We start from the raw sequence: 12,399 nt of genomic DNA on the forward strand, positions 1-12,399 counted from the left end.
AGAGAGCTCACTCAGATCTGCTCGTCTCCAGGCCTCACCAGCCCTGCACCCGCTCCTGCCTGGGACCCCTGCCTGGAAGCTGGGGACGGGCTCCGAAAGGGTGTGAAGGCCGTGCCACAAACACAGCTGCCATGGAGGGGGCATATGGCCCCCACGGAAGGTCAGGCTCAAAGCTCAGTGGGGCCAGAAGGGCAGCGGAGTCTGGGGGCTCCTTGGAAAGGCACACGTGGAGAGAGGACATGCCCTAAAGGCCACTCCTAGGTGTGTGCCCCAGAGGCTCCAATACCCACACCCCGAGGTGTGCGGCCCACAGGCTCCAAGAGCCATGTTCACAGGAATGTTTTGCACAACCACCCAAAAGTGGGAGTGGCCCAAGTGTCCCTCAACTGGTAAGTGGATAAGTGGGTATACCCTGCACAACGGGAGACCCCCTACCCTCACACAGGGAAGGCAGCACCACCAGACCACGGGGGCACAGAGGGTGCTGCTCACAGAGCTGTAAGCCACATGGGAGGTCAGGTGGAGGCTGCCGAGGAGCCCGTTCCCCATCTCCCCGCTCTGAGCAGTCTCCCGTCAGCCAGGCCAGGCTCGTGGTTCTGGCCAGCACACATCTCTGATGGCAACACAGGACATCTCCAAACCACAGCCAGAGGAGCCTGGGCCTCCATGAACATGCAGGGCCCACACCTCCCCTGCTCTGCTGACAGTGGCCTCCTCTGTCAGAACGCAGGCTCTGAAGAGGGGCGTGGCTGCTAAGCTCCGTGATGCCCGGGTTACGATGCTTGGTTAGCCTCCCCTGTGGCTCTGGCAACAGGAAGGGAAGCTCCCAGGATCCCAAATCACTGTGCCCCGAACTCCCTCCCTGCACTCAGGGTTGGGCCTGATCTGGGGGAGCGCCCAGCCTGCTGGCTGGCAGGAATGGGACCAGGACCTGCCGTGTACAGGCCCGCTCTGAGATCAAAGTCCAACTGCACCACTGGGCGGCTGTGTCCTCTTGTCTACCCAGAGGGGCACCTCCTCCCTCAGGCTGGCACCAAAGTACACATCTGCAAGACCCCAATGGACCAAGGCATGACCCACAGCCATCTGTCCCCTGACCACCGAAACCCGGTGAAGAAAGGACAGAGGTCTGTGTGGCCACTGCGGGGAGCCTCTGACCTCCTGGCTGAGGGTGGGGAGTCTGTCTGCAGAAAGAGACCTGCAGAGGGACCCAGGGATGAGCCAGTGTCCGGGGGCCACCTCTATACAGCTCACGTCTTCCCTCTGGACCCCTGGAACCTCTGGGTTTCGATCCATGTGAGTGCATCACCTACTCAGAAGCCAGGTCTAAATCTGGACGGAGTTATTGATGTTCACTTTCAACTTCATAAAGATACAGCTCTTGAGTCACCTGGTCCCACCTGGTGACAGAGACCATAACTGTCAGGTGCACACCATTAGGAGAGCTGAGAACAGTGGAAGCATTCAGTCTCCCAGTTCTGGATCCCAGAAGCCCAGAATCAGCCCTAGCAGGTGGAAATCGAGAGGCCGCAGGGCCCTGTGCCCTCAGAGGCTCCAGGAAGGACCCCTCCAGCCCCTCTCACCTCTGGGAGTGGCTGCTGGCCTGTAGCCCAAGGTCACCTTGCTCGTCTCCACCTCTGTGGTCACAGGGCTTCTCCTCTTCGGAGCAACCTCCCTGTGCCCCCTCCTGCAAGGACCTGAGACTGCATTTGGGGCATACGGAGGCTGAATCCTGAGCATCTCAGTATGGCAAGACCCTCCTGGGCTGCTGGGGCTGTGGGGGGGGCCCACGCCAAGACCTGGCCTCTCTATCCTGCCCGTCGTGCCCGTGTAGCCCCAAGGGGTAGGCATTGCACACACCCCCAAGACATTCTGGATCACGGCTCGAGCTGCACCCCACCATGGACACTCCAGAAGCGGTCCCACCCCAGGCGAGGCCCGGAGCGCCAGGCCTCTGGATGCACCCACAACCTTCCCAGGTGGCCTGCACCTGCGATGCCACAGCAGCCCAAGAAAATGCACGATACCCACGAAGACCCCCCCCCCACTCCCCTGCCCTGCCCGCCTCTCTGCCGCAGCCTCTCTGCTACTAGGGCCCCTCCTGTATAGGCAGCTCTCTGCACTTGCCCTCCAGCCCGGGACACTCGTGAAGAAGGGCCCACCGCCATCACGGAACGGGGCCGTGAGAGGGCTGTCTCCCTGGTCCACGGATTTATGTGCCATTTGAACTCTGTAGAGTTCCATCGTCCAAACATGCTCGGTCATCTAATCAAGAAACAGAATTCGCCGAAGTTGAGAAACAAGAGAGAAAAACCGAAACCCTACACAGCCTTTCATCCACATCCACATTTCTTGAGGGAAGAAACGGTCAAAGACCGAAGGTGAGCGCCCGGGACAGCCGTGGTCATGGAAGTGCCGTGGACCGTGACAACGCGCAAGCAGCCGTGGGAGGAGAGTAAGGACTGAGGAGCAGATCGGCGGAACCGGGAACTACAAACCACACAAACCCTTCCGACAGATGGACGTTCCCCGCCCCGTGAGCGGGACAAACCATGCGGGCTGTGAGCCCACTCTGTGACAAGAATTCACGCACATGCATAAATCCACAAGCACTAACCCAGAACAGTCTCAGGGATTTTCTCCCAGTTATCTGTAGGGTCTCAATTCCTGGTACTCGGCCCCTGAGGCCCCCACAGATATTGGGAGCTGCTCCCTGGAAAGACCCCACCTGATGGCCACTCCTGGGACACGTGGGGGCTGTGTGACTTGGCGTCGAGGCCACGGGTGTCTGTGGATGACCAGGGCAGACGGAAGCCTCAGAGCCTGACCCGGGCAGGCACGTGTCCCCTGTGTCCAGGGGCCGGCGAGGCCCAGGGAGAAGTGTCGGTCCTGGCCCCACCATCTCACGGGTTCCTACCTTCTCTCGTTGTCATCCAGGTGAGCAAACAGCACATTTTTGGAGATGGCTTTGGCCAGCGCTGTCATGGTCTTGTAGTCCTTGGGGATGACCTGCAGGGGAAACCATAGTCAGACTTGTGAGCATCCCCGAGGGTCCTGCAGACAGACAGGGGATAGCTGCTCGGCAGCACGTGTGTGCTTGAGGCCGCTCAACTCTGCACAGAAATGCGACCCGAGTATTGCACGGATGGACTGTCCCCAAAACCTGTGCGCTGAAGGCCCACCCAGTGTGTGGCATCTGGAGGCAGGCCCTGGCGGGATTAGCCTGCTCTCCCGCTCTCCTCACCACCAGAGCACACGGGAGAGGGTACAGCTCCCACCAAGAACCAGCCTGCCGGCACCTGCTCTCGGACACCCGGCCTCTAGACAGAGAAAGAGTGAGCGTCACAGTCACCTGGGCTCAGAGACACGTGGAGCTGCATGTTACACGTATTCCACCAGATTAACTTTTTTAAGAGATCGAGAACTAAAAATACCAAGAGAAAAAGTAAAAATGAGGGTCTAGAGGGTATAAACACACAAGGTGGAAACGAGAGGCCCCACGTGCTAGGGAAGGCGGGAGGCCAGACCCGTACACTGTTGCACACAGGGACACCCTGTGGGCTCTCACGCTCCAGAGCCCGTCCTGATGCAGGTGCACCCACTGCGCTGTAGCAGCGGAGGGCTGGGCGCCGGCCCTGAGGAATGGATACTGAGGGACAGCAACGTGGAGGAGGAAGTCCCCACTGGTGGCTCTGAGGCCGGGCTCCAGGAGGACAGGGGTCACGTGATCTGGATACCGGTCTCCTCTACCCACACACCACATGCCTGTGGGCAGTGACTGTGACAATGACAGTCTACCACTGTGGCCCCTCTTGGAGCAGAAGGGAGCACGACCAAGGTCAGGGACCCCAGGGTGAGGATGGGGAATGGGAGCAGGGACCCCAGGGTGAGGATGAGGGAAGCAGGGACCCTGGGGTGAGGACGAGGGGGCCCACCTTCCTCACGTAGGACACGGCATCCTCCTCAGTGTACACCTCGGCACTCACGCCCCCTCGGCGGCGGCGAGCTTTCACCACAGGGTTTGGTGGGGTCGGGGAGACCTCCTCGTCATGAGAGTCTGACTTTTGCTGTGTCAGAATCTGTCTGTTCTCTTCCTGTGGGGGAAAACATGGGAGAGCTGGTAGCAGCGGCCAAGGTGGCCTATCCACCAACAAGTGCCACCGAGGAGTCCTGTCCAGCCCTCCTCCCTCTGTGCCCGGCAGACCCCCAGCTTCGAGGGCACCTCCATCTCTCCCCCACCACCCAACCCCACAGAGCGCCAGCTCAGAGGGGTTCTGCCTGCCCTCACCACAAGCGACATTTTGGGTACCAGGTGCCTGAGGTCTGAGGTCTCCGTCAGGCAGTCCCATATCCCCACATCCCTATAGCACACATGCAGGAAATGGAAGGTGAATACGTGAGTGGAAAACAAATCTCTTTTGTTTTCTTCCTTCCTTCATTATTTAATTGCTTTAACGACTGTGCGTGCAGAGGGCACAAGATTCCAGAAGCACGAAGGAACATACACTGCCTGACAAGCAGGGCCCCCACCCCTGGCCCTGTGGCCGCCACATCCCCACGTCCCAGAAGCAGTCTGGTGATGGGCTGGGTTACCACGGGGAACAACACAGGGGGACGTGGGGGTCCATGGCAAACAGACCCTCACCTGTCTGCCCACACGCCCAGGACAAGGCCTCTGTCCCCTTTGTCTGCAAGGACCACCTTCCCCAAACACCCGCACCTGGCAACCTCCCGCACCTGATTTTCCCTGGCAGTCACCCGGCAAGAACGTGAAGGGAGGAGTCCCCCCCCACCCCCCAATGGCTCCTCCCGGATGCCCGCTGCCCCACCTTCCAAAGCACCCCTCCTGCTCCACCAACAGCACGTAGTTCAAGCTTCCCGGGGAACCCGAGAACCCCGAGAGAAGCATGAAGCCATCCTATTTCATGCTATGGTGTAAACCAGGAGGGAAGCGTGCTGGGGCCTTGCTTTCTTGAGACCGTTGACATCGCTGTCCTACCACAGGCCATTTTCCATGCTGGGCAGCCAAGGGCCTAACTGGGAGGGATCCAGAGGCTTCAAAGCTCGAGGCCACTTGGGGAGGCATTGGGCGGAAATGGGAAAATGGGATGGCACCCCCCCTCCCCTCCCCCGCAGGATTCCAGGAAAACTTCTCATTTTCCGCAGCCCCCTTCCTGCCTCCTGTTCTCACGCTGATGAGCTGTCTGGGGCTGCAGGACAGTCAACGGCACAGGGTCATAGGACGCTTCACAACAGCAGTGTGGGAACCACATTTCCAGAAAGCTCCGTGGCCAGGATCTGCCCCAGGAATGCCTAACACAGCTCCAGGGACTGTCCCCGTTCGGCCCCCAAGGCCAAGTGCTCCCTAGATCATAAATGATGGTCACAGTCTACTTCTGACCACGTTTTTCTGGCACAAGGGGTGAAAGGCAGACTCGTGGCCTGAGAAGGGAAAATTCTCAGCCACAGAGGGGTGGGACGTGGGGAGATTCTCTGGACCTGAGTTCCCACTCCTGAGAGAAGCCCACATGCCTGGGGCCTGGGACAGGCAGAATCCCTCCCTCCACGCCCCACGCCCCAGCACGCTTGCTGAGGACACAGCTGGGCAGTTAGCCGTGTCAGCCTGACCCCGTGCACAGGCCCTGAACACCCCAGAGGAGGAGAGGCCGCACCCTGCGTGGCGGCCAGACTCCAAGTGGCTGCGCATGGTTAGCATCCTGGGGATGCAGTCCCTCCACTCCGTCCCCTCCGGCCGAATGGACGCCGTGGTATTTGGAGATGTGTGGTGTCCTGGACCGGGGTCACTGGTGCCAGCCCCAGGCTGACCACAAGCCCCCGTCTCAGGGCTGCAGCCTGTCACAGCAGAAGACAGGCCCGGGGCCGCCATCCCCATCTATGAAGCCAGCAGAGGACCAGGGCCGTGTCCAGGGGCACTCAACCTCCAGCGGCGGGGTGAGGAGAGACAAGTGCGGTTTCCATCTCTTGTCCGGTACCTCTGTCTACCAGCCTCACACAGAGATTGCTCTACAGAGGAAAAGGCACAGTTTTGTCGTGAAGATGTCCATCTAACAGGGAAGACAGGGGAAAAGTCAGCAATGGTAGCAGTGTGAGGCACAAAGGACTAGGTACAGGGCTGGGCAGCACCTAGCAAACCGGTCATTTCCCCTCTATAGGACCAGTTGCCACAACTCGCAAGTTTTGAGAATGGAATGCTTTGTCACTCAGTTCAGCTATTTCATGATTTTTTACGATGACACTCTTCTTTTTTTTTTTTTTTTAAGAGTTTATTTATTTATTTTTATTTATTTGACAGACAGAGATCACAAGTAGGCAGAGAGGCAGGCAGAGAGAGGGGGAAGCAGGCTCTTTGCAGAGCAGAGAGCCCGATGTGGGGCTCAATCCCAGGACCCTGGGATCATGACCTGAGCCGAAGGCAGAGGCTTTAACCCACTGAGCCACCCAGGCACCCCACGACGACAGTCTTCTTTGATAAATCACACAAAAGTTTGTTATTGGTTTCAAAGTGTGGGAGGAGGCTGGCTTCCACCTTTTTTTCTGGTTACTGCTCTATCAACAATAATAAAAAGACTATTAGATTATAATCAAAGAATATAGTTTCTGAGTAAGAAAAAGATTTAAACTCATCTGGGTTTAAAAGATTTTGATTTAAAAGATTAAACTCATCATTTTAACTAACATGTCCCACTGTGTACTCGATTGGAAATCCCTGACTTACACACACCTTTCCCAGATCTCGTAGGTTGCCTGATCACTCACAGACGGGACCCAGAAAGAACAGAGTTCAGTATCAACCACAGCAGACTGGGGCCTGCTACCTCATGCAGCTGGGTGCAGGGGTGTGGTGCATACCCGGGGGTCGCACAGCTGGAGACCCCCGTGCCCGGCATCACGACCCAGCACCTGAAACAGCACAGCACCTGCCGCAGGGGTTCAGTAAGGATCTGTGGATAAACGTGTGAATGAATAAACCTTTTTTGCCCAAGAGCCAGCTTCATAAATCCGTGTGTACATCCAAGCCCCATAATTCTTTTTCTTAAAATACATCCTAGCGAAGCAATGAGAGCTTTCAAGGAGATATGGGCACTAGAATGTTCTCTACAATGTTTAAAAATTTTTTAATCCAAGTAGCAATAAGAAACTGCTTAAGTCAATCTAGAAACATCTGTATAACAGGAATCACTGTGCCCTGAAATCATGTGTTCAGCAACATCTAGTGTTCTTTTAAACAATCATATAAAGTTTGGTTTAAAAAACCAAAAGCGGGAATCAGATCACATATAGGGAATGAAAACTCAGGCCACAGACTGGGAGAAAAAAAAATCTACAAAACACACATCCAGAAAGGACTCGTGTCTAAAATGTACAGAAAACCCCCCCAAAAACCATCTCAAACTCAGCAACAGGGGGGGCATCTGCACGGTGAACACCCATGTGGGAAGGTTTCCCCCATGGTGTGTCCTCACAGACATGCAGTGGAAAGCAGCGAGGAGACGCTGCCGCCCCCTGGCAGAATGGCCATGGACCAGAACAGGTCAGCACCAGACGCTGGCGGGACGTGGAGCCACGGGACCCCTTGCATGTGGCTGCTGGAAACGTGGGAAGGTGCTGCCGTGTTGGGAGGGGCCTGTGGTTTCTTCCAAAACCAGCCACGTGCCCACTATGCGATCTAGCGGCAGCACGCCTTGGCATTTACCCCAGATGACCGCGTAGGTCCACGTGACCCGAGCACATGGATGTCCACAGTGGCGTTACCCACAGCTGCCCGAACTGAGACACGACTTGGGTGCCCTGGAGTCGGGGACGGATGCCCAGGCCGTGGGCCATGTGGATGGTGGACGGTGACTCGAGTGCTGCAGAGACATGAGCTCTGAAGCTATGGGAACCCTGACACACATGTTCCTGAGCTGGCTCCTGACTGTGGGTTCCAGCAGGGAGGGGGGCATTCCCGAGAAGGCGGGACTGCGGGGACGGTAACCAGAGGCTGGGTGCCAGGGGGCTTGGAGAAGGGGCACGGGGCGGATCGCAGTGGATTTGTGTTGTATCGTAATTGGATACATGTCGTTGCACAAGTGTGCACAACCAGACACCAGCATGGGGCAGGCAGTGGACTTCAGTGAGCGACAGTGAGCCAGGGACACTGCTCATCAGCAGCGGGGGGGACAGGGGCCAGAAGGGTCATCCCAGGGCCAGGTGGGGTGGCAGGGGTGAGGACAGCGCTGCACGTCATGCTCGATTCCCCGGCAGGCCTGTGCCACCCCAGAGAGCGGTCTCTGCTCCGTAACTACTACACCAACATCACACTGCACGTGGGAGGGAGAGCAGTTCTGGGAAACACATCTCGGAGGACACACAAGGACGCCATGGTCTCTCCCTCAAGAGAGCGGACGGGGCAGCTTTGTTTCCTGATCCTTTCTCTACTTTCTTAATTTCCCCAAATGTGGAATCAACCTTTCTCTTGTTGATGTTACTGGGCAGGACCTGAAGCTTTAAACCTTCTCTGGAAAACCGCTCTAACGGTCTGTCGGTCGCCCCGCCCAGCCTTCCAGCTGACGGGGCAGCAGCGGCCCTCCCTGCAGCTTCGGGCCATGGTTCCTCTCACAGGTCCCGAGTCGGCGCGGGTCCCCACAGCTGTGTCCCTGATCACACCCACACACGGTGCCCACAGCAGGCCCTCCGTCCCCTGTCTGCACAACACCTTCCACGGGCCACACCCGCTTGGCGGGCAAGGAGGGCTAGGGCACGACCCTGAGCTCACACCCACCTCACAAGCACACGGAAAGTGCAATGCACACAAACGCGTGGAAAAGAGGGAAGGCGGCTCATGTAGGGTTCTGTCGGCAAAGGTTATTTTCTGTGGTTCCTAATGTCAGTTATAAAAGCTCTCTGGAAATAAAGTCAAACGTAAGAAAATTAAGAAATCCCCGTTTTGGAAGAGGAGCGAGATGCCGGAAGGAAAGCAGGCCCCACCCGCCGTGTGCCTGGTGGGAGGACCGCGGGCCGGACTGTAGGAGGCTGTGAGGCAGCAGGAAGGAGGGGCTGGCTTGGTGAGCGGGCGGCGTGGGTCCTCCTGGCAGGAGGACACGCATGTCCCGAAGAGAGAGTGTGCGGAGGCTCCGGACTGTGGGATTCTGGAGAAGGCGCAGCTGCGGGGATGGGAAAGGTCAGGGGTTTGGAGGGAGCACGCACAAGGGATGCTTAGGGCAGCAGCACGAGGGGACATGAGGCTTGAATGAGATACATGACATCATGTGCTTGTCTAAACCCACAGGACTGTGGGCACGAGGAGGGACCCCAAGGTCAAGTCTGGGCTGCAACTGACAATGGCGTCCCTCATCAGATGTAATGAGCCCTCAGCAGGTGAACGTCACTAACGGGAGTCGTGTGCACGGGGAGGGGCTCAGGCTAAGGAGGGGGGCTGTGGGCACGCGGCACGTCGTGCTCAATTTCTCTGTGAACCTGAAGCAGCTCTGAAAAGCAAAGCCGGTGGCACGGTCAGCCGGCTAAGCGAGAGGTCAAGGTCTCGGGATTGTGGGCTCCAGCTCCGCGTGGAGCCCCGTGATTGGTGACAAGTCTGCCTGAGTTTCTTCCTCTCCCTCGGCCCCTTCCCCACTCCTCCATACGCAGTCCCTCTCAAACAAATACATAAACCTTTAAAAAGCAAAAGTAAAGCCTATCAATTACAAAGGAGTACCACTGAAAATAGAAAAAAACGAGAGAGCAAAATCTACCGAAACATGTAAGTGATCTGTATCTTGAAAATAAAAGCCTCTCTTTCTGTTTTTGTTAAAGATTGTATTGATTTATTTTGGGGGAGGTGAGGGCACGCATGAGTCCGGGGGGATGCCGAGGGAGAAGGAGCAGCAGACTCCCCTTTGAGTGTGGAGCCCAAAGCATGGCTGCGTGTGGGCTGGACGTGGGGCTCGATCCCATGATCCCAAGAACCTTGAGAACACAGCCTGGGCTGAAGGCAGATGCTGGACGGACTGAGCTTCCCAGGCACCCCGGAAAATGAAAGCCTTTCTCTCACAGAAGAGACACCACAGACCTAGGTAAATGAAAAGCTACTCTCTGTTCCCCAAGTGAAGATTCAAGATTGTTCTCCATTCTCCTCTGACGGATTTACGTGCTCAGTGTAAGCCCACTCAACATCCCAAGAGGATTTCCTGGGCCATCTCACTGAGATCACTCTAAAATACACCTGGAAAGGAGCAGAAACCCTCTTGGAGAAGAATGACGCAGGAAAACATCGATAGCTCCCATGAAGACAGACAGAGGGCCCCCAGGCACAGATGGCTGCTGGGGGAGGAGTCAGTGCAGAGCGCTTCCACTAACTTATGCACAACAGCACAATTCATTAATAAGTATATACACAGATAAACCCGACCTAAAAAGCAGAAACTTTCGCTCCATGAAGACACTGGTGAGCACATGAGAAGACAGACCATGGACGGACAGAAGGTGTTTGCAAAGCAGGGACGGTCACAACTCACATCCGCGGAGGTGAGGGTATGAGGTGAGTACATAAAGCAATCCTGAGCCCAACGGTAGGAGAAGAGCCTGGCAAGACACACGGACAGAAGACCTCGACAGGCACATCCCCAAAGAGACACGTGGATGGCAACTAAGCGTTGCCATCGTGGCAACGACCACGTCCTCAGTCATGAGAAAATGAGCAAGACGGCCAGCAGAAGGGCCCCACGGATCCGTCAGAATGGCTCAAGTTTTCGGGAGCTGGCAGTATCGAGTGCTGGCAGTCTTAGGGCCAAGAGCCGCAGCTGGTTGGAACAAAGACGCTGCTGCTGGGCCGTTCGTTACCAAGTCAAACGTGCGCTTACCCTACAACCCAGACACTTTCTCCAGTTAAAAACCTACAAAAATCAGTAAGACAAACACATGCCGACAGTGGCCTGGTCATCGCCAGAAACCAGAAGTGATCCAGAGGTCCCTCCGCTGGGCAGGGGAGGAGCAGACAGCAATCAGTGTACACAGTGGAACAACGCTCGCTCGTGACGCACACAAAACCAGCACGAATCCCAGATGCCCTCGGAAGGGACGGAAGCCGGACTGAAAGGCTACATGCCGTAGGCCTCCCCTGATGGAATGTTCTGGAACACGCAGAACTGCAGACACTTGAGCAGTTGCCAGGAGATACACGGACAGGATGGTTTGGTCAGCAAGGGCAGGAGGCAGGGGACGGGCAGCAGGTAGACAACCCGATACACCTGTCAGAACCCGCACAGTTGCACACCACCGAGCACAAGTTCCAGAGTATTTGAGTTCAAAGAACTTTAACGGGAGAGGGGAGTGGCCTCAGGTCTCTTTTCTCCGATGTGTCTGCTCATTCTGAAAGCAAAATACAGCGTAACTTTCCTTTCCACTAAAGACCAGAACCTTAGTCTGGCTCCTCGTGTGATGCCCCTGGAGCCAGCGTCCAGGGAAGGCGCCGGGCCACCAGGAGGGAAGGAGCCCCCTGTGCGGCCAGGACGTGTCCGTACCCACAAGGTAGCACAAGAACAACTAGGAGAGAAGTGGATGTTGGCGCAGATTCAGGAAAACAGCAAAACTCCTACAGGGGGGCAGGGGGGGCCCACAAACTCATTCCATCTCTGGGAGTAAAGGGGCAACACGGCTCTAGAGCCATGGAAATGAGCCAGACCCTGGCCCCAGAGCATGCACCCTGACGGCGTCAGTGTTCCTCCTCCCACAAATCAGTCCTTGGCCTTGAGGTGTTTTCTGTAGAAAACGAAAAACCTGAAGACCATCAATCATAGAACAATGCAGATAAAGGCAAATCTGTGACCCCACATGGTTTTATGGCCACAGACACCGTAACAATGCCACTGAGGAGAACGCAGACACTTCGAAGTGGCCCAAACAGTAAATGTGACCCATGCAGACGTCACACAGTGATGCTAAGGAGGAGAGCCAGACCAGAGATGCGCACACGCCACAACCACCCACGTCCACACGCCTGTGCGTGCTAAGGAAGTTGCTAGAGAAACATAGGGGGGTCCATCAGGGAAGGGGGCAGGCGCTTTCCTCCAGCATCTAACGGGCGTCCTTGCAAGGACCAAGGACTGCACAAGCCTCAGCCAATGTCCCGGGAAGAAGCCCCGCCTGTGTTTGGCTGGAGGGTAAGGGCTATTCTACCCCCTCACGTCTGGACCTTTGAAACGTCCTGCAGTGGGGCGCCTGGGTGGCTCAGTGGGGTTAAGCCTCTGCCTTCAGCTCGGGTCATGATCTCAGGGTCCTCGGATCGAGTCCCTGCATCAGGCTCTCTGCTCAGCGGGGAGCCTGCTTCCCCCTCTCTCTCTGCCTGCCTCTCTGCCTACTTGTGATCTGTCTGTCAAATAAATAAATAAAATCTTTTAAAAAACA

At 56.6% G+C, this 12,399-nt stretch overlaps 1 protein-coding gene across 3 annotated transcripts in view; it reads right to left on the reverse strand.

The window, feature by feature from the left end:
- PRKAR1B (protein kinase cAMP-dependent type I regulatory subunit beta) overlaps positions 1-12,399 on the reverse strand; it is an 80,320-nt gene that overhangs the window by 52,149 nt on the left and 15,772 nt on the right. For all 3 annotated transcript variants that reach the window (XM_082714061.1, XM_082714062.1, XM_082714060.1), the window contains 2 exons: positions 3,936-4,094; positions 2,918-3,009 (listed from right to left, as the gene is read on the reverse strand). In XM_082714061.1, coding sequence (XP_082570187.1) covers positions 2,918-3,009; positions 3,936-4,094 — 251 coding nt within the window. The remainder of the gene's footprint in view (positions 1-2,917; positions 3,010-3,935; positions 4,095-12,399) is intronic.

Source organism: Mustela nivalis, assembly GCF_964662115.1.
Source record: "Mustela nivalis genome assembly, chromosome: 19".
NCBI lineage: Eukaryota > Metazoa > Chordata > Mammalia > Carnivora > Mustelidae > Mustela > Mustela nivalis.